Source organism: Diadema antillarum, unplaced genomic scaffold (genome assembly GCF_040938485.1).
Source record: "Diadema antillarum isolate AM-2024a unplaced genomic scaffold, OU_Dant_1.0 seq00000013_RagTag, whole genome shotgun sequence".
Taxonomy (NCBI): Eukaryota; Metazoa; Echinodermata; class Echinoidea; order Diadematoida; family Diadematidae; genus Diadema; species Diadema antillarum.
The window spans coordinates 340336-367523 of NW_027271133.1; the positions used below are offsets into that span (position 1 = coordinate 340336).

Consider the following 27188-nt stretch of genomic DNA (forward strand, 5'->3'; position numbering starts at 1 on the left):
GCGGGCTGGCGTACGGGTGGACGCCGGTGGGGCCCGCGCACGGGGGGAGGTAGGTGGGGACGCTAAAGTCTTCTGTTGCATATAGCTTGGCACGCGCGTGCGACGCGAGGGGAATAGCATATTGTTTAGGAAAGCGGACGGATGGTTTTTACCTCGTATATAATAGAATCAGTCCTGATTCTTATGATATGTCGTAATGTACCTATGTTACGAAGACATACTGCCCGTGTAACATAGGTAGTATACTGTGGACAAGGTTGTAATACGAAAACCCCTGATGATGACAATATAATCATGTTTTCACTTGAATGTCCATACAACTCACTTGCTTCAACTGTAGTTTTTTTAATAATATTGTTATTGTGTCACTCTTGAGGAAAAGTTAAACCTTTGGTTAAAATTGTAAATGGTTTGTAGAAAAAATATGTTAATAAAAGTGTCTTAAGTGACCTAAAATAAAAAAAACACACACACACACAAATTTCCATGCAAATATTGTGTGTGTCATACAAATTATTTCAGCTCAAAATTTCCCTAGAATGCAGCATGTATTTGCTCTATTTTTTGTTTCCTTTTATACTTTCTTTTAACGGTATTCATCGGACATCGGCAAAATATGGAAGACGCAAAATGCGAGACTTGTCTCGGTACTCACTTGCTATTGTTTCGCCTTTCAATCGTGGTACATGTATCATATCGTACTCATAGTCATGAGTGTACAGTACAATCTTTGCTATCATACATAGCAGAGGGTGTCTTGCATATTGACGCCTGTCAGACTGGAAGGTTCATCACGAAAAATAAGAAAAACATCAACAAGTGTAGCAGAGGGATCGTACGGCGAGACGTACAGTGTGTACAGTAATTACACTCACTGTTGTTTCGCCTGGAGGGATTACCAGTACCATGTGTGTCTCTTGTACCATGCTTGTATGCACAGTACTAGGCCTTTCAGCACACGCACACAGAGAGCAATGGACTTGCACACACAGCGCACAACGGGCAAGCGCGCTCCGATCCTTTCACTGTGTGCACGCGAGTCCATTGCAAGAGCCTCTCTGTAGCCGCTGCCTTTGCAAAAGGCTAGCTAGCTAGCTACCTGTATACAGTGTACAGCTATGCTATCCTACCTGGCCTCGTGAAGAGCAAACGAATGCCGTGGATACGCATGCATGCTTCACACATCGTTCATATTACGGTGACATAGTGTCGATCCTACTCCGTATTTTACAGCTTTTGTCTATGGCCATATTGATACTAGTACATTGATAAGTTTTAAGGTATCGGTAATTTAGTAATGATACCTGTACATCGCGTATTTCAGCTACTAGGTTGGCTGTTGGTATCTTGGTATGGATGGTAGATTGATACATCGGTAGCAGTGCTGTTACAGCCGTTGTCTATTAGACTAAGGCCAGATTGATACATCGTTACTGCACAAGGCCGATGTAAGTTTATCCCGTATTTGCAGCTTTTGTGTGTGTCCAGATTGAAAGATCGCTCATTTATCCGTAAGTTTTAGTGATTGCTTACCTTCCAAACGTCGATGGGCATACAAGGCCCCAAGTTGACCTTATAAGATTGGGTGTACATGACAGATTTTTTTCCGTGATTCGACTGTACCCGTGTATACGACGCACCCCCGATTTTCAACGTTTTCCGACGAAAAAATAGTGCGTCTTATACACGGAACTTTACGGTAATAATGATCTCATGTGCCTGTGAGATAACACATTGATGTGTTATGGTGGAAAAAACGTGGATATGTTCATTGTTATCATTTCAGAACACAAAATTATTTAGGATGTCAAAAAATGAAGTCCATGTAACATAGGTATTTGTCATACCTGTTTACCCATGCTGACTGAAAGTGTGCAAAGTAATAAACAGATTTCTAGTGGAATAAGTTGAAGTATGGGAGTAACATATCAAGGGGAAAAAGAAAATTTCAATTTACCCAACTTGAATTTTCAACTTGTATGTCACAATTGCAGTCCCGACCCCATGGAATTACCCATATGCATTTGCAGTGTACTAACTGGCAGTGATTATCTTGGGAGTTTTGAGGTCATGGGGCCAAAGGTCAAAGGTCAAGGTCAATTCCTCATAATTTCACTTTTTCTCTCATGTCTATGCAATGCCTGCAGGATTTTTCTCGAAACTTAGTGTATACATGTATTACCCAATAGAGATTCACTGGGAAAGGTTTTTGCCGAAAGGTCAAAGGTCAAGTTAAAATGCCAAATTTAAGTTCTTCCTCCATGTCTCGGAAGTGGCAAGGTATCTTCATGAAGCTTAGTATATATTTATGCATGTACTACCTGACAGTGATTCTCTTGGGAATTTTAGGGTCATAGAGTCAAAGGTCAAGCGTCAAAGGCCAGGGTAAAATGTTAAATTTGACTATTTGATACTGAAATTACTCTTTTTCTCTATACCTTGGAAATTACTCAATGCATAAACTTAACCCATCCACGTACGGGCCTCTGTGTAATCTGTAATATCGTGCCTGCCTAGTAAGTTGGCCGTGAACTTGGGCGCGATCTTCCCTACGGCGCGATCTACACGCGAAGAGCATTCATACGTCATGGAAAAAACTGCCTGTGTCATTCCCACTAGGCAGGAGGGATGATGCGTGTACACTCGTGCTAATATGCACTTAGTTGACTCAATACAGCACTAAATTTATGTGAATTTTATGAAAAGAAATAATAAATTGTGCAGGAATTATGAAAAAATATTGTTTCTGTGTATTTCATTGATAAATCCTCTTCATTTCAAGCCATCTGTAATCACATCTTACCCACTTGCGAATCGACGTGTCCATAATGTCCTCGAGCCCCACCCCCCCGCCCCTGAGATAGCTCTGGAACATTCCATTCAATGACGGGAGTTTTTATTTTGCAACGTTATCTAATAACTCTCATGTAAGCAAGTTCTTGCTATGGCTAATCTATTTTGTAATGTATCATAATCTGTCTATGCTGAGATAGCCTAATTCAAATTTGCAGAGACATAGAAAAAAGATTTGTTTTACAATCGTGATACGTTCAACTACTCATTTACCCTGTGCTGAAATCCGCATGTCTGCTCCGCACATGTTATCGCTATCGCTCAAACTTCGATCGCGATGGCTTGTGTGTGTACACAGCTACAGGTACACAGTGCTAGTGTGACGTGTGTGGAGAAGCATGGGGTCTGAGAAAACCCGGGACTCCACGTGGTGTAGTAAAAAACAAATCGTAGACGTTCGAAGTCGTACATTCAAGAGCTAAAACAGACAAATAGCGAATTCAAAGTCCACTGAAAAGGTCTTGACATTGTAATGTAATGTTCCAAAATCATGTCTGGCTTAGTTTTGACGAGAATTTTTCTACACGCACGAGATCAGGAATGAGATCGGTGAACTGGCTAACAACGTGTGTACTGTGAACATGTGACTGGCTTGTGCACAATGGCCTAGCTAGGTGATCGTAGAGAGTGCGGCAAGAACGCTAGGAATGCACCCGAGATGCGGTGTGTTGCAAATTCTTGGGGTGAAATTTCAGACTTCCTTGTTCAGCCCGTCTAGTATCTATATTTTTGTAATAATTCTAATTCTTCTCTAAAAATCACGATAAAAAGACTTCATATATTCATTTATATATTTTAGAAGCGTAATATGAAATATTTTGGGGTTTTTTTTCTAGTCCAAGAAAAAAAAATAGTTTGAATAAAAAGATAATAATAAATAGTCGTTCTTGACTCAAGTCTAATTTCCTGCGCCTTCTTGCAGATACCACCGCAGTTGCCCATTGGATACGATGCATAAATAATCAGCTGTTTACTGAGTCGTACTAGTGTACCACCCTACATGCTCTTGTTCAAATTGAGAGGATTGTTTTTTTATCGGCGGCACTTAGTTTTATAACCTCATCCAATAAAAAGACAAATTCAAACATCAAATGGTGTGACAGTTTTTGTCAGAATTCCCTATCAATTTCAACTTGTTGCCAGGATAGTTTTCAGATTTCACTTGCTTCATTATCGAAGCTGTTTGACATTTGAAAGAACTGCTGCTCCATAAGAAATCACCTTTCATTTGTTATTTATTTTCACAAACAAGTATTTTGGTCACTTGAATATTTCTTATTATTACTACTCAATGTCATGATATTTCATGATGGTTATGTATTCTGTCTTTACATGGCAAGATGGGATTTTTTTTTTTCCATCCAGGGTCAAAGAAGAAAGTGACAGGAAAGGAAACCAAAAAGGATAGGGAGGAAATGAAAAAGGATACAATGAAACACCTGATCAGCAGGCTCTTTTTTATTACAATGGTGAATGCAGGACATCAAGAATTTAAGTACAGTTCTAAATAATTTATCAGTTGAAAAAATGAGCAAAGAAAATGGATTTCAATCGAGTTCTAAATGAAAACTAAATTAGCATCGCCATTATGATTTAGATCTAGAACCTAGTGCTAGTCGTTACAGAATAGACCTGATGCAGAAACTTGTTGTCAAGCTTTTGGTTGAGTTTCTTCAGAGACACGAATTTTGGTAGCACAATACCCGAGTGAATAAGAAAAAGGAGAAAAAAAAAATATAAATACACAACTGTAATAGCAGGTCTCTAGACCACTCCTGTGCACGAGACGACGAGCATCAGCCCCCGTTTCTTCAGTGTCACTCTAGCTCTCGTCATTGGCCTAGGCTAGGTTACTCGTGTCGTAGTTTTACTCGCCATCATCAATGTCATACGTGGTTACACAAAATAAATTACATCTTGCCATCACCTCGAACCACAGCTCAAAACCCTGAATATCACTCCCTCTCATCATAGTCACTCTCAGCTCACAAAACATATCAGCAAACGATACAGACATCGCAGACCTAGCTAACCACCTACTAGCTCTAAACATAGTCTGTAACTACGCCACGTTAGACATTAGTTGTACACAAAAATGAAACGGAGGTGAAAAACTAGTAATGAATACAACGAAGATCATCAACGATGGCCATATTACCGTAGAAAAAAATACACAGAACATCTTGCACCCAAAAAAAAAATGGGAGTAAAAAACTACGATGAGAAAAACTAGGGTGAAAACACGATGCTTGGAAGACGAACGATGAAGACACTACTACTGCAAAAATGCTTACACGGAAAACAAACGAGTGGGTACCACACAAGCTACGATGTTTGCGCCACATACGTAGATAAGCTACATCGTGTTCAATCAAAAAAACTCAACAAACACTAGGACAAAAACTCACCTCTAAATTGTTGCAAACGAGATAATCACTTAGAAAAAATGAACAAAACACTCTCAGAAGTACGATTGTACTCTGAGAATGAAAGATATAGAATGATACGAAAGCAAAAGAGAGAAAAGAGAGAGAGAAAATGGACGGGAAACCTAGAGAAGTTACCCACACTCACTAACGTAAATGGAATTCGACACACACACCCCCCGTGCCCTGCCCCAGCATAGCATAGCAGTACACGTACACACTCACAAGGAGATATCGTCAAGCACTCTATGAGGAGATCGATATCACGATGCCAGCGCGTAAGAAATCACTGCAGTTGCTGGGGCAACAAAGATACATGCGCGCTGTAAACATGAATATTGATTAGTTTCTCAGCAGGCTCGAACCCCTGGCAGGTGTTTTGGCCAATAAGAGACATTCTAAAATATGTTTCTTTGCATAAATTATTTTTCTGAGTCCCAGTAAGGATCTCTGTGATTGGCTAAAATTATTCTACAGCTCCTGGCCAAGCCTGAGGTCCTAGGACGCCCTCTTTTGGTCATAAATAATAAAAACCATGTTTTTTGTGGGAGCTGACGGGGATGGGTTAAGGGTGAAAAGTCAAGTAATTTCATTTTATTTCATTATACCCCTGCCAAACGAAGTTTGAAGGGGGTATATAGGAATCAGCGGACGGTCGGTCGGGCGGTCGGTCGGGCGGTCGGTCGGGCGGTCGGTCCGTTGCAAATCTTGCGTCGCGAACTACTTCCTCAGTTTTCAACCGATTCCCATAAAACTTGGCACAAATGTGTGCCTTGGGTTGTAGATGTGCAAGACGTATTTTTTGACAGTACCCAAAAGTACGTTGCCATGGTAACGGCATATTATGGGCAAAAATGGGTACAAATCTTGCGTCGCAAACTCCTCCCACAGTTTTTGATCAATTTTTATGAAATTAGGTACAGTTGTTCATCTGAATATCTTAATGTGCAAGACACATATTACCGCAGTGGCAAAAAGTGCGTTGCCATGGTAACGGCATGTTATTGGTAAAATATAGGGCAAAATGCTTCATGGCAAAACTGCTTCATCAGTGTTCTTCCAATTCTCATGGAATTCATATTGAATGTTTGTCTTAGGATATAGGTCAGCATGACACATTTCTTGACAGTGACAAAAAGTATGTTGCCATGGTAACAGCTCACATATTATGAGCCAAAATGATGGAAAATTTTGTGTTGCAAACTTCTTCCTCAGTTTTTGCCCAATTTCCATGAAACTTGGTACAGATGTGTGCCTTTGGTTGTAGATGTGCAAGACGCATTTTTCGACAGTACCCGAAAGTACGTTGCCATGGTAACGGCATATTAATGGCAGAAGATCAAGGAAAGATCTTGCGGATTTAACTACTTCCTCAGTTTTTTGACCAAAGCTTAAGAAATGTTGTTTTGACCAAAGCTTATGAAATGTTGTTTGGCGGGGGTATAACCAGTCGCTGTAGCGACATTTCTAGTTTCTTTATTGTCCAAATTATGTATAAAAAACATGGCATGGAAATTGGTTTTGTCATACATTCATAAACACATATTGACAACAGATAAATAACAAATTACATTACATATAAAACATCAAATGAATACTCAAAAAATACAGGGAACTAAACATACATCACAACACAGACAGCGTCATGTGTTGAACGTGCAAAGAGGGGAAAAATGAATATACAGTCAAACCTGTCTATAGCGGTCACCCAAGGGAAACGGAAAAAGTGGCCGTTATAGACAGGTGGCCGCTATAGACAGGTTATCCAACTTTGCGTACATTGCCTACAAATGTACATGTACAATGTATCATCGTTGTATATACAGTACTCTCCGCGTAATCGGGTATCGCTTAAACGGGTACTCCGTTTAATTGGGTAGTAATGTCAGAGTCAGTTCCAATGCACATTAAAACTACCTGATAATCGAGTTGCCTCTCCGCATAAAGGGGTACATAATTTTCTTCTCATCTAATTTCTACCCACATTTTATCGCATATAACACTAATTTAAGAAATCATGCGTGTCAAATTTTCCATGGCTAATCGCATTATCTGCTTAATTTACAAAGAAAACCGATCATTTGGGGAGTGATTAAACATGAAAACACATGTACACTTACCGACTTGCCACACATAAACGAACATTACACATGTAGCTGGCACTCATAATTGCATAGACAGACAGGAGTTGAACACACCTGCACTCCTCCCTTGCTCCGCAACAACATTCACAATACGAGAAGTTTGCAACGAACATCAGGCCATGCACCAGCTCCATAATTTTGCCTTTCCCCAGTATATTCTCGAAAAGTAACCCGACGTTCTACGTTACTAGTGCACGCAAAGAGACGTGTTCATTTTGGGTAATCCCTGCGTGTTAGCGAGGAGTCTATAGTCAAACGACAAAGTTTTCTGAAGCGTTTCCATTTGTCCATAAAAAGAGTGTAAATTATTGCTAGTGACTGAGCAAGTGTAAGGTATGTATAATGTGCAATGCAAGCACGCGTGTTAAGCATACAGTGTAGGTGTTTGGTGCAGTGTACAATGCATATAAATACACATTGTGAGTGTCCATTGTGAATGAGACGCATGTTCTTCTGTTAATCGGGTACTCCGCTTAATCGGGTAAGAAACGCTCTGCCCGAGCCTACCCGATTATGCGGAGAATACTGTATCTGTAAATACCGGGCATGTGCATCTATGTGTGTACGTATACACATGTGGGTTTCATGCATTGAACAATGCCGGTGTTCTTGAAATAATTATTGTTGCACAGTAGCATGTGTACAGTCGTGAAGGGAGCTTGATACTAAATGAATGCAGCGATGGCGATCACTGAACGTTGCCCATGAATGACTGGCACAGCTACGAAAAGCAGAAAAACGCGCTGAATTATCAGCTCTTTGGCCGCTATAGAGAGGTTAAAAGCTACCGCGGGAAACAAAATTTGTGGCCACTGGGTGCGTTAGACAGGTGGCCGCTATACACAGGGTCTTTAATAGGGCTTTTCTCTCAGGGGGATTTTTCAGTGGCCGCTATAGACAGGTGGCCGCTATATAGAGGTGGCCGCTAAGGCAGGTTTGACTGTATATGTGTACATACACAGAAAACTATGGAAGAGTCAACTGCTGCAAAAGGTACTGTATACGCTATATATTTCGCGGGGGGTTTATTTTTGCGAATTTCACGAGTCGGGAGCTATTCGCGAAATTAACAACACGCGAAAATAATACCTTCCAAAATGAATTCCTTGCCTTGATGATACAAACATTTCAGTACAGTTGAACCTCTATTATCCGGCCTCCCTTTATCCGGATCTCTCTATTATCCGGACGCAATCTCGCCGTGATTTTTTTATCTTTTTTTAATAATTACGGGAGGAAAGGGGGATTCCCAACTCCTTGAGAACTCCTACACAAACACACATTAATTACATATACTTGATACATTTCTTAATAATTATTTAGGTAAATCATCCCAAGAATTTATAAAAGAAAATGATTTCATTCTTGCAAACACAAACCTCTATTTTGGGGTCTGTTACTGAGTGTAACAATGAAAAGGTTGCAGTATACACATAGCTACATGTGGTACTACAATGGGCTACATCAGTACATGTGTATGTATATGTACATGTATAAAACATTGAGTCTCCCGTATCCGGCCAAATCCCTTATCCGGATGAGCCCCGGTCCCGACTTGTCCGGATACGAGAGGTTCAACTGTACTAGAATACCATGTCACGGCTTACCGAACAGACCATACTGGCTAAGCTTGTTTACGCACGTCCACGTCTACTTACGAAATACTGTAGAAAGCCAATCCATTATCGCAAGGGGACCACTCGTCAGAAATCTAGCGCGATGGACTTAACCACTTCAAAAATGTTGAATTCTAACTTTCTAGTTCGCAGAGTTTGGCAAGTCTTTTTCATGCAATGTATAACTAGTATCATTCTTATATGCTAGTAAGTTGAAAATTCACACTTTCTTTGCCACTTCATATTTTCTCTGGTCCCCCAATCGCGAATTTAACCACTCGCGAAAATGAGTGACATCGGCAATTCGCGAAAATTTATGTACGCGGAAATTATAGCGTATACAGTATATATAACCACAAATTCTGAAACACCTTACTTTATACAGACCACCCCTACATCGTAATCCATAAATTGTAACACAAATTGCACATATTCCTTACCCCCCCCCCCAATATACATAGCTAAAATCTGCTTTCTTCCTATGTGATACAACAGAAAGTTAATTTCTTTTCTATATCTACCTCAGGTTAGAACAAGCACAGAAAATAACAAACAATGACAAAAGATTGAACGTGTTGGTCAGAGCTGAGCATGATTATTAGCCATCGAGAGAGCTGAGCATGATTATTAGCTCGCTGTTTACTTATTCACTGTTGTAATTCGGGCATGAGCATTGCGAAGGTGGACATAACACAAACATAATTTATGTAACAAGAGAAACGTTAGGCGGTATGACAAGATAAAGTATTAATACTATAAGATTAAACGCCTAGAGACTGAGAAGGGAGGAGGTTAGAAAGGGCGTCTGACTTGATGTAAGAGTCCCTAGCTTTGTCCGACTTCCAACGGCCGTGCTGAGAAATCAGGAATGAAGGTACGCGATTGTTGCTAGCTGAGGATGCTCCACCTGACCGGAGGCTATGCAAGGCAAACTTAGAAACATCCGGAACAAAGGGCTTCAAAGCCGCTCGGGTTCTAGTGTAACTAAGGCCGTGGGAAGTCGCGATAAGGCCACCCTTGGAAAGAGTAAGCCTGCGAATCACTGGTAGGGGAGAATGAGGAGAATCGCCAAGTGCTGCAAAGTATCGTTCGGCTATAACGACGGGGCAGGTCGGTTTAAATGTCCTGGCGATGGTTACATCTCTGCCTTGACAAAACTGGTCGGTTTTTGAAGACGATAAGTGTAGAACTAGCCGATCGTGATGGGTGGTGCAATCCTTCCTCCTCAGCCTGCTGAGATCATTGAAGCGCAAAAATCCGGCGTAAGAAACGAAACATACTAATAAAATGCGGAGGTCGGCTAAGGATGCATTGAGGTGACCATGAGAAGCGAGGAGATTTGACGGGATCTCTGGAGTGACAGGTTCTTTGTGACAAATGGGGGACAAGTGGATGCGATAATAACCCTGGACTGCTGTTTTTACCATAGGATCGTCTGTAGGAGAAGGAAGGCCCGCAAGATTGTGAGCCCATTTGACTGAAGCGACGAGCGAATCTGCTGAGGTCTTGGCTCCGTTGACTGAAGACAGGTGACAAAGGTACAGGCAGAGATGGTAAGCTTGGACTGGAAAGGTTGGAACTTCAGGTTTTGAGATGGCCCATTGGACCCATCTGGCCCAACAGAATTTATATTTAGATGTGGTAGAAGAAGCTTTAGCGGACATGAGGAGAGACGGAAGCACATCAGAAGCCAAGTTGCGTAGGTGGGGATCGGTGATCGACTCTTTCTTGGTAGACCATGTTTCTATAAGTTAGCTCATGAGAGCAAAGAATGGGAAAAAATCAATAAGGAGAAAAAGACAGTCAAAAGACTGACAAAATACATGAAAGGTCAGGATAATCAAATAGAGATTTTTAACTAACAAAATTAATTATGCTTAATAAAACAAAGTAAATAGCGCATTGCTCTTTCACGAAAGAAACATCAATATAATAATTTAATCAAAAGAATATCAATGGGGAAGGGAAGTGAAGGAAAACTGAGAAGTGAGTGAAAGGTAAGGATGCAAGGCGCCCAGTACCAGACAGTACTCGGAGGCCACGAAAAACCCCCATATTTATTCATGGAGGAAACGTGGTTGCGTCCAAGGATACTGAGCGAGGGCGCACTCCCATGCTCCTTGCTCCTGATTACATAATAAAGTGAATGCAACAGGGGGGGGGGAATTCATAAAGAACCAACAGAGGGGGAGGGGCGGGAAGTAGAGCTAATAATGCTCAACCGAGAATGAAGAAAGAATGCGAGCTAGTGCTATAAGTACTTTCAAAATTCACAGTTGCGCAACAAACACAAAATGCCACACCTTGCGTTCGATACGGAAAAGAAATTCCGCTACCTTTCACTGATGCCCTGACACGCCTTATGTGCACAATCAAACAACTATTGCACGTTAACATACAAAAAAAAAAAAAATCCATACATACATTTACATCATTATGAATCAAATGTGTCTCTTTCCAATATACTGTGAGGGATCACGGAATATTTCCAATACAATTTTTTTAAAAATGCATTTCTGTTAATACTTCATTTCAGATACCATAAAAACCATTATTTATTTTTAAAAGGGCATTGTACCAGTTTTTTGTTTTTTTATATGTTGTTCTTTTAATTCTAAAAGACCCAGTGGTGCAAACAGAATCAAAATTTCACAACGATTTAGTCCGTAATTTCATTTTAAAAATCGAACTTTTTGGGTGAGAATTATGCTAATGAGCTGACGAGCCCGGATGTCGTGATGTCACAGGCGCCAAATATATCACTGATTACAAGCCCTTGCATACGCGTGTGTTAAATCGTGCCGAGTAGCAGACGACGCTTAGGCCCAATTTAGCTAGCAGGCGGCACTTGTGCACTGTCCTATCCATGTAGCTGTCTCAAATTTTGCTGAACCAAATCGCTTCAAAATTACAGGACATACTTCTAAGCATATTTCAAAATACTGTATTATATTTGAACGAAATCGGTAATCGAGAAGTATCAATATTGATGCCGATTTTCAAGTTGTCACTCAAAAAAAAATAACTCTTCGCGAGAGATCTTGGTAAACGCGACATGCACAATCTAGAACTAAAGTTAGCCGACTAGTACTGTGCGAACGGGGAATTTACGCGGGATCTAAACTAAAAAATGTCATGATTTTGGCGATTTGAGTGATTTACGAACTGTATTTTTCATTCAACTTAACTCAAATAATTTAGAAATTGATTTTTTGCTCCCGATTACTTGAAAGATTTGTCTCATGATATTAGATGGCTAACTTCAGTCTGTGCGTGCGCAGGCAGGTAGGGCTACTACGCCGCGATCGCTCTTGTTTAGTCGTACAGAGCAGATTATTTCTAGCGACGACAGGAAAGTCGACAACTTCACTTACGTTTCCCGACTTGCGATTTGGCTCCAATTAGAGTGAGCAAGTGGACATGAGTCATAAAATATTTCTTGTGATTTTGGTGCAATTTGATTAAGTGAATTTTGAGATATCTACATGGATACAGAAGTACTCTAGCACTATACCTACACCAGCGCTTGGATCGCGAAGTGGCAGGACTGTTTGTATCTACGTGGTCAGGCCACTCTTCCGAGGTATGGGTCCTACTAAAACTAGAGTCTAGATCTAGTCCTTGGTGTTTATAATACGACCACCATGGGATTTATCTCGACTACAAAAACATTGAAAATCCATAAAGCAGATACCTTACCTGCAAAATTCAGCACAGAAACAACAGGGCCTGCAGCACAAGGGCCTAGATCTAGCGGCAACGCTAGACCTTGGAGTCTGGACTTTCGTCTGGACTTTCTTCAAGATCTGGCAGCAGGGGTATGTACTAGTATAACGTTTACGCTGTGCCTATTATTAGCGCTGTGCACACAGCTGTCGGCGGGGCAGTGTATTAGGGGCCTACTCATCAAGACTTGAACTGCCACGTAGAATCTTCTCGGTCCTTGACTGCTCACTAGTCCTAGTCCTAGTTCTAGTCTAGAGTCTATGTGTACTGGGTGCCGTTTTCTTCTAACTAGGCGTAAACCGTGATTGCCGTGGACTATTTTTTGGATTTAGATTTTAAGAATCACTCGGTCCTCATCTTCGTTAGATAGTTTGAACTGTCAAACCATTATCGCTCATAATGCATTTAACGTTAGTGCAACGTTACTTACACACAGTTTTCTATGGGCAGCACGTTTGGACAATGATGCCAATTTTATTTTGCATAACTGGAATATTCCCCACAAATTTTATCTAAATATAAAGCTTTTGAAGAAATTCCTTTTAAAAATTGATAAATATTGTTTAACATGTTTACTTCAGCTCCATATTGCAATTTTACTAAATAACAGTTTTTGCAGTACTTCGTGTGAGATTTCATCGGTAAATTGACATGTGTAGTTCGTTTTGCTAAAGTCGGAGGTTGGCACCTGTGACGTATGCCAAATTGTGTGGATCGTTCCTTGGCTTCCTCATTTTCATTTTTTTCAAAAAATCATTACAGGCTTATCCTGGGTTTTAGAATCCTCTCTTTCCAGTTGTAGGCATCAAAAAATGTATATTAGAATTATCAGACATTTAGAAAATGTCAGTACAGGTTTCTTTTAAGCTTAAACACAGAGGCACAAAATGAACTCATCGGGTGATTTCATAACAAAAAATACGTACAAAACAAAAACTGAAAAGAAATAACATGTATATATATATATATATCCAAGAAAAAAAAAATTCATAATCTTATTTCACTTAAAAATTGTTTTATTCAAAAGATCACAAACCATAAAATTCTTGTGTGTTTTTAATAATGCACAAAAATACCCCCCCCCCCCCGCCTTCATGCACAAAACCAGCTACAGCTCTCCCTTCACTTTATGCAAAAATCATCGGTTGTTATTGCACATCCTGATTGCGTATGGAGCGAAGGAGTCTGCATATCGATTTGCACGACATTTCAGAGACCGTAGTCTTCTGCCTGATCGTAGGAGTTCGAAAAAATCATGAAGCGGGTGATTCTCGTTTAACATAATACCATCTGCCATATTGGCAATCCGATCTGTACATTCCTTTTAAACGTCGTAACTTTCGGTTGTTATTGCACATCCTGATTGCGTATGGAGCGAAGGAGTCTGCATATCGATTTGCACGACATTTCAGAGACCGTAGTCTTCTGCCTGATCGTAGGAGTTCGAAAAAATCATGAAGCGGGTGATTCTCGTTTAACATAATACCATCTGCCATATTGGCAATCCGATCTGTACATTCCTTTTAAACGTCGTAACTTTCCCCAGTGATTTTTGCTGGCCTGTTTTACTATAGCTTCCATTCTCTTAAAGTCTTGTTTCCTGCAAACCCCCAAACCAGATCCTCAAATCCCCCAAATATGTACTGTCTTTGACAATAGGATATAGCCGTTCATGCAATGAAACCCAGTTCAAGGAATGTGAACAATCAACACATGTAATTTGTGATAAACATGTCAGTTTAATATTTTGCACATTGTGTTACACTGTCGTCACACATTGTCAAGATGTACTGTAGACCTATTGGGAGAACCATGCATTATGGCTGAGGCATACCAGTCGCCATAGTGACACCTCTAGTTTACTTTCTTTCTATATACAGGGGAAACTCAATACAACGATCACTGCTATAACGAGATATCGGTTATTATGAGGAAACTTTGCGGTCCCAAATTTCCTTCCACACATGTCTATGTAAAATGCTACTCTTATAGTGAGATCGGCTGTTACAAAATAACTGCTATGAGATAAATTTTGTGATTTCCAAACAAAGAAAAACATAGTTAATCAAACATGTTATCTACATTCAACACAACTGGCCGCCTGTCTCTCAAAACTATGCTATTCTACTGGCTACGCCGAGAAACCCGAGAACATATAAGCACAGAGGAACCAAAACAAAAACAGCCACTTACTGCTCGCACCTGCAGTGCACCCACAGCGTGCAAGCATCCTCAATTGAATCACCCTCTTTTTCTGCTCACGACCCGTGGAGCTCAGACGTCTCAGACTCACTCTTCTTGTGTAATTACTACCTTGTGGACTCACCAGAGCTGCCTCCTCCCATAAATGGCAAGGACCACGCTAAGGTCAGACCCACCCTTTTTGGTAGCTAAGCAACCTTACAGGTTTATTATTGTAAGAGCTAATCATTTGCATGCCCTGTTCGGTAAATGTCGTATTGTCCTGAGAAACCACGGCCTCCGCCCTGGCTTCTCCTCCGGGTAGGATGCTATGTATTTAGTAGAGCATGGACACCTTATGAACCACACTCCCCCATTTCCTTTGGCAGCCTGATAACATAAGGTCACTTATTAAAACTTCCCACCGCCGTAAATTTCTTGTTTGGCTATCTCCGGCCCTTCCCAAGGCACGGACCTCCGAGCATAAGGCTCAGTACTTTTCACGCCACTGCCGGCTGCTGAAAACTTATCTTTTTTAGGATAGTCCTTTGGAATGGTCCAGTTGCGGGTCAGTCAATGGAGGTGCACACTGATATTGATTTTCAGTACTTATCACATTTGTGTGACGCTCCAACAAAATGAGTCATAAGTCGCACGGGGAGTTTCCCGTAATGAGCCGAAAATGAAGGGGAAGCACTGCTCTGGTCGAAATTTTTTTATGACGGATTTTGATTCCTTGATGTTTTATCTATTTGTACAGAAAATTTCAGCATGTAAAAATGAGTACAAGTGTCCCAAATCACAGTTTTTCTGAGACAATTTTTTTCGGTTACATTTTTTTCGAACGCTCGCCTTTGCGTTGCGTTTCGCGCCTATTGTTCTTGCCCAATCGAGACTCCGCCTCCGTTGCTAGGGCGTATGCTAATGAAGCATTGCTCTTGACCCCATTGAAGACAAAACAAAGCATGGTGCACGCGGCGGGGGCTCAGAATTACGCAATAATAGTGAGCTGACCAAGGCTATCGATTGCATGACCAGCGAGTTTCGTTTGATACATGCACCACATTTCATGAAGTGGTGAATGATGTGACGCACAAATCGCGCTGAAAAAATTAATTCCAACAAACAATCACGCAAAATTTATGATACTTTATCAATGAGCTAATACATGATAACATATCGAACTTGAAACCTCTTTATGTGTGTGTGTACTTTTACAACGGTTATTGGCCTCATTAATGAATTCATTCAAATAATCATAACTTTCGTTCCCTGGTATCAAGTGACTTGCTGTTTAAAGTTCATCTTTGGAGATAAAGTAGGGCCTAAGTTGTCAATTATTCTCGTTTTTTATATAAAGTCGACAATTCGTGTGATAATTCGCCAAATGTATGTAATGCGTACTATTATTTCCCTGGTTAATAAAACTTATTGCCCTATTTCTTATGATGGTTTGGGCCGTGACGGCATGGAGAGAAATCGGAAGACAAACATTATTAATGCCCAAATAGCTCGTGTTCCCTGTGGAGGATATTCTGACTCTTGTCATCTGTGTATTTTTGTAGAAGTAGGACCTATTTGAGAAAGTGACAGAAAGCTGTGTCGCTACTCAAAAGTGTGCTTCTTCATTTTGTTTTGTTTTTTAATCAGAATATTTGTAATGATAGCTGTTTGTCATGTATTGCGTGTAGCTGACATGTGAGAAGTCAAGTCAGCAAAGAATTTGGCTAACAGCTTTGCGAAGTAGCAGCGCTAATTGCCCATTGAATTGCGTATTCTGAGGAATTCCCAATGAAAGAACTCGGACGACACTGTTCACGCCTAGTATCCAAGTAAACCCCACATCAACGAAGCCTTAAACAATGAAAGGTAAATTTCCTGCTATCAAGGGGTGGATAATAACGCATCCAGTATTCTTTCTTCGCCATTGATAGCAGAATCAGTGACGTAATGGAGCAACAGTGTTGGAGGATCAGCATTATGTCTGCTAATTTGTAAAAGAATTTTTAAGTCCCCTTTTGTGTTTAGAACCACAGTCAGGGACGTCAACTTACTTTATCTCCTACAAGCTATCGTTACTATCTTAAAACGTGAATTTTATGAAAGGTTAAAAGTGATCGCGGAATCAGTTCTTCTGCGTGACACCAGGCTATTGTAATAGCATACCAAGCTTAAATCGTTTACCTGTATAGAAAGGACGGGGATACACACTTATCGCAATCATCCTGATTTGAGAGTGATACACTCTACTATTTTTCTTCATCTTTCCCCGACAAAAACCATGTGGTAATTCTAAACAAACAAACAAACAAACAAACAAGCAGTTGCATTATATCAGAACGTACAGAATTTTTGTGTTTCATGTAATGTCTTGATGTATAGTAGGCATTTGTTGTCGTTTTTACAGCGTTTCATAATAAATGCCTATAGCAAAAACCCAACACAACTTTTATCAAGGAGGGAAGGGAACTTAAATGTAAATAAAACATAGTTTACAGAAATCAGACATGTAAATAAGGCAATCATATACATCCGCATGGCCGATTGTAATCTCTTACTTTGATTATCAAATATGATCGCCTGCATTTACGTGCTTTTTCTAATTTCTTGAACTTTGCCTCATTTTTCTCTCTTTTTTTTTTTTAAACAATTGCTCATAACATTTAAAAATCGTAACACAGTCTGCTATTCCACAACATAATGTTCCATTTGATACGTCACTTATTGTTGGTCGGGTGATGCCAAATGTTGGAATCTCAAGCGATGATGCATGGCATTTTGTTTGTTGGTTTTCGTCTCATCGCTCAAAAGAATTTTGACTACGATTACAGAGGTATCATCTACAAGCCTTAACTGGTGGTTTACAGAAGTGATCATCAATTCAGTATGGATTAGTCAAGTCATGAATTCACTTTACCCATCATGTCTAATCGAACTACGACATTGTTGGGGTAACTGTGCCTTTTTATTCTCATAGTTCAAACTAATTCTTGTCATAATCAAAACAAATAATTCTTTATATAATTTCTCAAAATACTCAAAAGATGGCCTAAGTCAAAACTTTCTACAAAGATTGCATACGGTAATCTTTACTGGCCTAAACAAGTTTTCTAGAGCTATCAGTTCCCCCTATGACGATGACTTCGATTGCGTGTTGAACTTGTATCGAACTACTTTCAAAGCAGCTATTACCTTTATAGTTCGATTAGTAAACCAGTCTTTTGAATTCATATCCAACATTCGTAATCGTAACCATACAGTAACATAATACTGTCAATAAAAGTTGGAAAATGTAAATGCTATAATAGTAGTGCAAAATAAATGAGTAACGATTATCTTCATACATTCTAATTCCTAAGTGATGTCGCTATGAAAATGACACATGGTTTGACGACTGCTTCAAGCAAATAAAAGTAAAAAGGAATGAGATATACTTGTAATGATAGTACCACGCCGTACAATGCATTTCACTGTATTTGGTAACGTTTGGTTACGTTTCTGTGCGCTTTACGTACAGAAAATAAAAGGCAGATTGATGCTATTAACATGCTAACACACAACACATTCAAAATGTTTCTTTTGAAATACACCGTGTACAATATAAGGTTTTAGTATACGGTTTGAAACTAAATTTGTGAGTCCTTTATAAAGTTATAACCAGGGTTATTACATTATCAAGCAAAAATTAAAGTACTCAGTATTTAGGGATTCGGATTTGTGCAGAAGACTAACAGTGCTATATTTTGCGATCGTTCGCAACAGAGACAATCCTCTTCAATAGATATACAATGTAATTCTGTTTCCATGAATTGAAAGAGAAACGAAAAGAAGTCAACTTTTTAACTTCATCTAGCTTTCTCACCAATTGAACTTGATTTGATCTGCCATGCATGATATCACTGTGTGTTCTATTAATTCTATTAAATTATTTAATCGGCGTGCTTGTTTTTTATGCAGAATATCATTAATTCATTAATATCATTAATTATTAGTTTAATTCATTGAAGTATTTTCATATTTATAATACATGTATATCATGTGTCCATTATCTGATTCTGACCACGAAAATATGGCGACTGTTTAAATGCGGAGTATGTACTGGAAAACTAATGTCTCCTGCCAGTATAGACAAACTAATTTCTAGTCTATCCCCGCTTGAAATGGAAATGAAATTAAAACAAAACGAAGTTCGACTTTCAGCAGATTTCAACAGTTTTGTATAGTGCCTGATTCATGTAATGGACACAATTCTTTAGCACATAAGAAATCACACAACTTTCGGGAATAAATGTATGTCTTAATGATTGTATCTCATGGAAGAAAACTTGTCTCCTTGCCTGAATTTTAGCTTCTTCCTTTTCAAGCTTGCGGGAAAGAAATAGTTGAACATCAATCGCAATCATAAAGAGAGGCACATCCTTAAAAATAAGCACAGAAGTACTGAGACACACTACGAAATAAAAACGGGTCTTTTCTCACTATTGACAACGCATGACATTGAAATGCTTTTTTTGTTCTTGTTGTTGGGGGTTAATACAATTGATTATTCTGAAGGTTCGTTAATATAATGTGCAGCATTGGCAAGCGTGATAAGCGATAATTACTGTGCACGCAACGTCTATAAAGGAAATGTGCCAACACGTTAATATGGCAGGAATTCAGAATGTTACGGCTGTATACAGCTGCAGCAGAACAGACGCGAAAGCAGTCTTGATGCTCTGCAACATTACGACCATGTGCGTAATTTGAGGGTTTTTAGTACACGCAAAGAACACGATCTCAAAAGACGACTATCGTTAATTAACTTCATTGACTTTTTCTACCGATGCTGTCTTTTGAACCCCCACCTACAATAGGTTCTCAGGTTCTATTTAGGTATTGGTACTTGCTAAACGCATCCTCTTTAGTTTCCATTGACAACAACATAGGAGGAGAATGGAAGCGATCAACGCCCTCGCTAAAAGACGCTTCTCGTAATACGCATTGCGTGCCTTTTTTTTCTTTCTACTGTTTCCTATTGTTTGTGAGTTAAAACTTGCGGCAAACTACAACGCAGCCGACACACTACGTGTACCGACTCATTCAATCGGCGGCAATGGCACGGACACAAACGCGCCGAAGTTTACATTCGGGCTACGGTATTGGTCAAAATCGTTAATGATAGACTTGTCCTGCGATTGGTTAATTATCTTACACACCCAAGCTATCGCCTTATACGGTAGAGCGTGCGATGGAGCATAAACGCCGTCGCTAAGCAGGACTGTTATATTGTTTCATCCCGTGAAAGAAACGGGTTGTAAGCTTGAACATAGCCTGAACTTTGAGAGCGATTTTCTCCGTTATTTAGAAAATGGACTGACATCATAAGTGTAGTTAATATTCGATTTTATGATCTATAGGGATGTCGAAATGAGTTGTATTACATATCAGTGTAAAGCTTAGAGTCTGTAGAATTCACATAAAGGCATAACTACGATTTCATTTTTTGCGACTTTTGACTCATTCCGACGGAGCGCATCACATTTATACACTGTATCTATTTTACTTTTTGTATTTTTGTATTTGTATTTTTTGTATTATTTTGGACCAAATATTAAATATTAATTTTCCGGTAAACTATGCGCTAAGAAACATCTGTACTAAGCGCCTTATAAGATGTATAGTATTGTATTGTACAGCGTGTCCCAGAAAAAACGAAACCGAGTTTCATTGCAATTCTTTGCGATCATGATTACATATCTGCTTTATGAGTTGTACATGGATTGAAAGATACACTTCTCTTCTTTCATTTGATGCACGACTTATTGTTCAAAATTTATACATGCCTGAGAACAATAGACATTAGTGCTACTAAATTTTCATTTGCACGAGCAAATGTCGACTTTGAATGAGTTTTTCAGACTTTTTCAGCAATCTTTTGCAAAAAATAAAATCATAGCCTTAACATCCATTCTTTTTCCTTTCATATGATATCCCATGTGTCAAAAATGATCAACGCCTGCTCGAGAAAACTGAATTTGAAAATATGCTTCCATTTTACCCAGATGGATAGATAGTAAATAAGGAGCCAGTTAGCTTTCCCGACATGCCCAACTTGGCAGATAACAATCGCCTTCATGCTTCAATGAATTTACACAAACATGAAGGGAGGGGGTAAAAGAGATTGTTACTGACAGTTCGGTTATGAATAGGGTCTTAAATTAGCACATGATCATGAGCTTGCCTGACCGTGCAGCTAACTACAGAGCAAAGGGTGTTCATCAGCGGAATGTTTGGGAAGGTGGGGTGGGAGAAACGGACCGAAAAAACCTTCCGAGCCCCCCCCCCCCCCAAAAAAAAAAGACGACTTTCTGCCCTGCACTTGCACCTTTGAAAAGTTAGAATTGCAAGTTCAGTGATAAATAAAGTGATGTACCCTCTCTTTCTACTTCACCTCCCCCTTCAAAAACTTCAAAACCCTGTCGGTGATGAAGGACTAACCACGCGTGGGGAAAATGTAGAGAGGAATGAAAGCCATGAAATCATCAAAATGTGTATCATTGTTGTAATGTTGATTTCCCACAGCCATTGGACTGCATGCAGCCTGAGCATACTCACGATACCAGCCTTCAATGATTTTGGTTATGTCTCATAGCTAAATAATAATTCTAAATAAATGACAACAAAGGGCTTTCCGTTTCATACAGCATTCTCTGTAAATACCTCCCCCCCCCCCCCCACAACATTCACTGTAGCACTGCGGTTGTGTTGTGTGAATTCAATGGTGAGCAATGATGAGCCCATTGTCTAATGCTAAGTCGGGAGAGCTGAATGCTTGTTTTTCGACTATCCGTAGAATCGGTAGAAATGAAGCATGTTTTCATGCAAATTTTTCTCAAGGATGCGTTATTCTATTTGACGCGTTAGGTCTCATATGAAAGAAGAAAATATGAATATTTGGCTAATGAACTTTGTATGTAAACGTTAAAAGTCTGAAAAATTCACTTAAAGTCACAATTTGCGCGTGCAAATGAAAATTTGGCATGAACGATGAACATGAAGTTGTACATCAATAGATGAAAGAAGAAAAGTTTATCTTTATCTCATAAAGAAAATGTATGATTTCGAGAGTAAAAAGTTTCATGGAAACCCGGTTTCGTTTTTTCTGGGACACGCTGTATAATTGTGGAACCTTGGGGTAACAAATACGTTGTAATGAAAATTGATTGACTGAAGTGATAAAGATGATATAACATTACGCAAACATCAAAAAATGGAAGGACCCACTAAAAAGACAATGCTTGTAGAATGTGGGCCCTTAGGTACAGAATGTCAATAGAAAATGAGCTGATGCAAAAAAGGGGAAAAAAGGCTGGGAGTAGATTTTTAAAAAATGAGTCTGGAAGCCCACTAAGAAGACAGAGTAACAGACAGACACACATACACAGGTGAATAAACATTAAACAAGACTGGGACAACAAAACTAATTAAGGGGGACTAAAATACAAGACAGAGCGAGACAAGACTAACATAACAGGAAGACAATACACCGGACTGAAAGGCAAAACAGATCCAGCGATCCTCGACAGAATTATATCGAAAAAATAATGGGATGCGTGAAAAGGATATGGAAATATAGAAAAATAGAGAGAAATAGATGCAGAAGTAATACAAATAAAATTAAATCTACTCTGTAAGTGTCTCAGGACAACAGGGACGAGAAAATATGTGACAGCAGGCATGAGATTTCTCCGCGGATCCGCGGATTTCCGCGGATTTTGAAATTCTGGGGAGAAAATACACAGTCGGGAAAATTTCTGTGATTTTCCTCTTTTTCTTTCTTTTTTTTTTTTTTTTGCAGCCACCATATCTCGCCGTGTGTGAATGGTGATGAGTGCATTTTGTCAGCGGGCAGCTGTGCGATGTTGCATGTTTCATGCGTGAAGTGGATGTGAAACGTGCGTGTCGATCAACTTGTAGCTACTATACTAGTGTAGCTTGCAGTGTGGTAAGGTGTGATATGATGCACACGTGTGTGATCATGAGGCTGTAACTGCGTATTACGTGTATCATTACTATCAAGGAGCTTCGGCATGCATGCTGCCGCGCCGCAGCATTCAGCGCGATGCGTTGACCGAAATATCGGTCTGTATCTGTCCGTCGGGCGGGGAATGTTCCGCGGAGACTGCGTCTGGCTTCACGGATCTAATACGGAGGACAGCGTTATGGCAAAATATAAGAGTCCTCCGGACAGACGGATCTTTCTGTCTACGCGATGCGTAGACCTCCGTAGGGATCCATGAAGCCAGACGCAGTCTCCGCGGAACATTCCCCGACGGACAGATACAGACCGATCTTTCGGTCAACGCGATGCGCTGCTTTTGTATCCCGCTGATTACGTTGGCGTGACCTAACGTTACATTTGTCATCGTGATTTTGTGGACCGGTGAGAATATTTCTTTCTTCAACGAGAAAATGAAGACCCTCGATAAGGATGACCCTTGTGTAGCGGATATTGACACAGATGTCTCCAATACAGCAAGTTCAAGTGGCAGTGGTTGGAATATGAAGTTGATCTCCCAGAACCAGTTTCGTCTTCTAACCACGTTAGGCCAGCGAGTCAATCGACTTCCTCGGGACCTGGAACTTGTGATACATCATCCGCCGCAAGGATTCGCTTTACATTCTGGACTTCATCCAACAATACTTCATTTGCTTGGTCTAACGTTACATTAGCTGTTTATGGACTTAACCGGGTCTACAAATTTTTGTACCTCCTGTAAGGTATTATAGGCAGTCTAAGTTAGCTGTTGCATGGACGTAGAGACGGTCAACAGTGCTGAGCTGCATGTATGATTTATTTTCAGCTGTCTTACATATACCTTGGTACATGATTCTTTACTACTCAACTACTAGACTACATGGACCAAATACAAGATCAATACTTTGCCTGGTCTGCGCACTGTAAACTGTTAATGGACTAAGGTAAAGACAGCCAACAATGGCAATGATAAGCTGTGATTTTTTTTTTTTTTTGTACCGTATGAACTGAATCCAGCAAGACGTCACCTGGGTGTACATTACTGTGATTTATTATGGCCTCACATTTGAGTAGGTCCTAGGTATTCAACAGTTCAGCATACTATTCCTTCCTTTAGATTTTGCAAGTGTCATTCATGAGTTCAATTATCACAATGTTTCTCTGTAAAATGTACCTCATAACAATAGTAAATTTCAGTTGTAAAATGCATTAAAATGAGTTTTTTCATACCTTGAATTTCAAAAAGTCCTCACCCTGGGAGGGGGGACACACCCCTCCCACACCCTCCCCCCGCTCGGTCGCTACGCTCCCTCGCAAACTCTCTCCTCTTTTTTCAACTTTTCTCTGTCTCATGCCTGGTGACAGTATATCATTTGTAATCCAAATTCTTCGAAAAGGAATTCGAATAAGCCAACAGGCTAATTCAATTCTGTGGGATCATAAAATTGCAGTAAAAAAGACTTTAATCTCCTTTTAAATGAATATATAGAGGGGGCATTTTTTTATAATTAGAGCCTATCATTATTCAGAAAATTCCAATAAGTTGGGTCAGTATAGATAAGTGTGTTCTTAGCAAAAATTGTTCGTAAAAGAGGTAAATGAAATTCATTGGAACGTCGAGTGGGATACTCATGGAATGATTGATTTCTTTGAAACATAGAATCGGAAATGGACGGGAGTGAGTTGTTGCTGTACATGTACATAAATTGCCCCAAATTGAATAAAAACAAATCTTTAATTTTTAGCAGCTTATTAGAGGCAAATAACAAATTTGAGTGGGAGGGTATGGAAGGATAACAGATGACACGGAGAGCTTTCTTCTGTAGAAGGGACACTCTATTAGTAGAGCGGTTAAGCCCCCGAAATCATAAGAATTGTGCAAAATTTGACCAAAGCATGAAACTTTCACCAGTGTTAGTACATACCATAAGATTCATTTTAAGGTCGGGAGGTAATTCTGATTTTACCTCTAATGACCTCCAGAGGTCGATGAACTTTAAATATCAGAATATTGATGTTTGGAGACATTTTTGAATGAGAGGCCTAGATCTTGGTTATGCTGCACTAAATATGCATTTGTACTACAAATCTTCAGATTCCACAGGGCATTGACAGGTTTCTACCTTTGACCTCTGATGACCTTTAGAGGTCAATGACCTCAAAATACCATAATATTGATCTGTGATGTTATTAATGATAAACATGGTTAAGATGTGCAGAATAAGCATATCTGTTTTACAATGAAACTGTCTTCATATTCCAAAGAGCAAAGACAGGTTTCTACCTCTGACCTCTGGTGACCTTTAAAGGTCAATGACCTCAATATATCATAATATTGATCTGTGGTGTCATTAGTTAATGATAAACATGGTTAAGATGTACAAAACAAGCATATCTGTTTCACAATGAAATTGTCTTCATATTCCAAAGAGCACAGACAGGGCTCTACCTTTGACCTGTGGTGATCTTTAGAGGATGTACAAAAGAAACATAATCTGTTTTACAATTGTAGCCCAGATGGCTACTAGCACATATAATGAAGAATAGAATAGAGAGTAAAAGAAAACAGAACACTGCAGTCGTTTTCCTAGTCACCCTGTGACGTCAATATGATCAGTCTCTTCCCCTTCTTGGAGTTTATGAAACCGTTTATCTTCCTTCCAGCTATTTCCTCTTTTTGTGTCAAAACCTCCTCTCCCAAGAAAAGTCTATATTCATAGGAATTTATGAGTTTGACATTGGCTACTTTCCCCGCTAGTGGTCATTTCCATGCACTCTCCATCCCCAAAGCCCCGCACCAAATTACAGGGAATGACGTTGTTGTTGTTGTTCATTTTCCATCTGTGAAGATGGCTGGATTGCCCATATTCAGCTACACTAAGCTGGTCTTCCATGGGGTCCAGTTGGATGTGGGGTGGGACCACTTCACCGGGTTAGACACCCTGCTCTTTGCGATGAATGAATGAAGCGGGATCTTTTACGTGCATGAGCTGTGACTCTCTCATACACGGGACCTCCATTTTATGTCCTATCCGAGGGACAGAGTGTTTTGCCTCTTGCTAGAGGGGACGGTATTAGAGGGGACGGTATGTTTACACACAACATTGCTCAGTCCAGGCTCGGGTTCGAACCCGGGCCGCGTGATCGTGAGGCAGACGCGCTACCGACTGAGCCAACTCACCGCCCTAAGCGGTGATGACGTGTTTTTGCCATCTGATCCCCAAACATAAATGATCCTCTGAGCTGGAAGGTCGCCCTCCTGCCAGAATTTATCCCTCTATTTTATCATTTATTGTTTAGTGGAATGGGTCAAACAGGAACTCCAAAGACAAATTCAGGGACAACGACCCAGAACGACGATGACGTTGGTTGTCATAAGGACACTAATATTCATTTGGTTTATCATTTTGTTAACCAAGAAACAATAAAGTCTTTACCAGTGGTTACAGAGAAGAAGTAAATGAAGAAACTAAAAGACAGTGGGCGAGTTAATCACAAATTGAGATGAATCATAGAAAATTGAGTTTTCACAGAAACAATTAGGAGGAGCAAATTGAACATTTGACCAATAAGGAATTAATTTCTAGTGAACACCACACCCCAATATAAGATTGAGCCAATGAAATGCTTTAGGGAAAGGAAATTTGTTAGTAAATCATTAAAAAAAGCATGTTTGAGCTGAGAAATCAGTTAGAGTGGCAAGCACAATGGGAGCGGCTTCACACTATGTAGTGAAGCAGAGGCTGCAGAGTATTTTGGAAGTTTGAGGAACTTTGAGAATAGTTGGAGACCACAAAGATAAAGTCAGGAGCGTCCCTTCCTTGGTACATCATGCCCCCCTCCAAGTCAGTCAACTAATTTTATCGACGCTGAATGCACCATCGACCTACGCTGTGAATGTGATGAGGATCTGACTGTCATGGATGAATCGGCAAGCAGCAACACATGAGGAGAAACTGTGCATCATGATAAGACAAAACTTTGGTCTACGCCATTTGGAGTGCAATTACAAACTCCAAATAGTCAACTGGTGTCATCGGAGATGTTGAAGCGCCCTGTCAGACTGATACAAAGTGGACAATGATGGTGACGAAGAGTCTAATGAGAGCACGACAGCAGACCGCTCAACAGATGGCCCGGCCACACTGACGAGATCGAAAATGACACACAGACGAGCAAATCCCTCCCTTTCCCATAGAATAAGATAATATATGAAATGGTC

The 27188-nt window shown here is 40.0% G+C and overlaps 2 protein-coding genes across 4 annotated transcripts in view; one reads left to right on the plus strand and one right to left on the minus strand.

The window, feature by feature from the left end:
• The window catches only part of LOC139725047 (uncharacterized), a 508769-nt gene that overhangs the window by 306701 nt on the left and 174880 nt on the right, over positions 1-27188 (plus strand). The gene's annotated exons all lie outside the window — the stretch shown is intronic.
• On the minus strand, positions 9801-14062 carry LOC139725044 (integrase/recombinase xerD homolog). Its single transcript, XM_071636130.1, has 2 exons — positions 14053-14062; positions 9801-10783 (listed from the first exon to the last, which is right to left on the minus strand). The coding sequence occupies exons 1-2, from the start codon at positions 14060-14062 to the stop codon at positions 9801-9803; spliced, it is 993 nt and encodes a 330-aa protein (XP_071492231.1).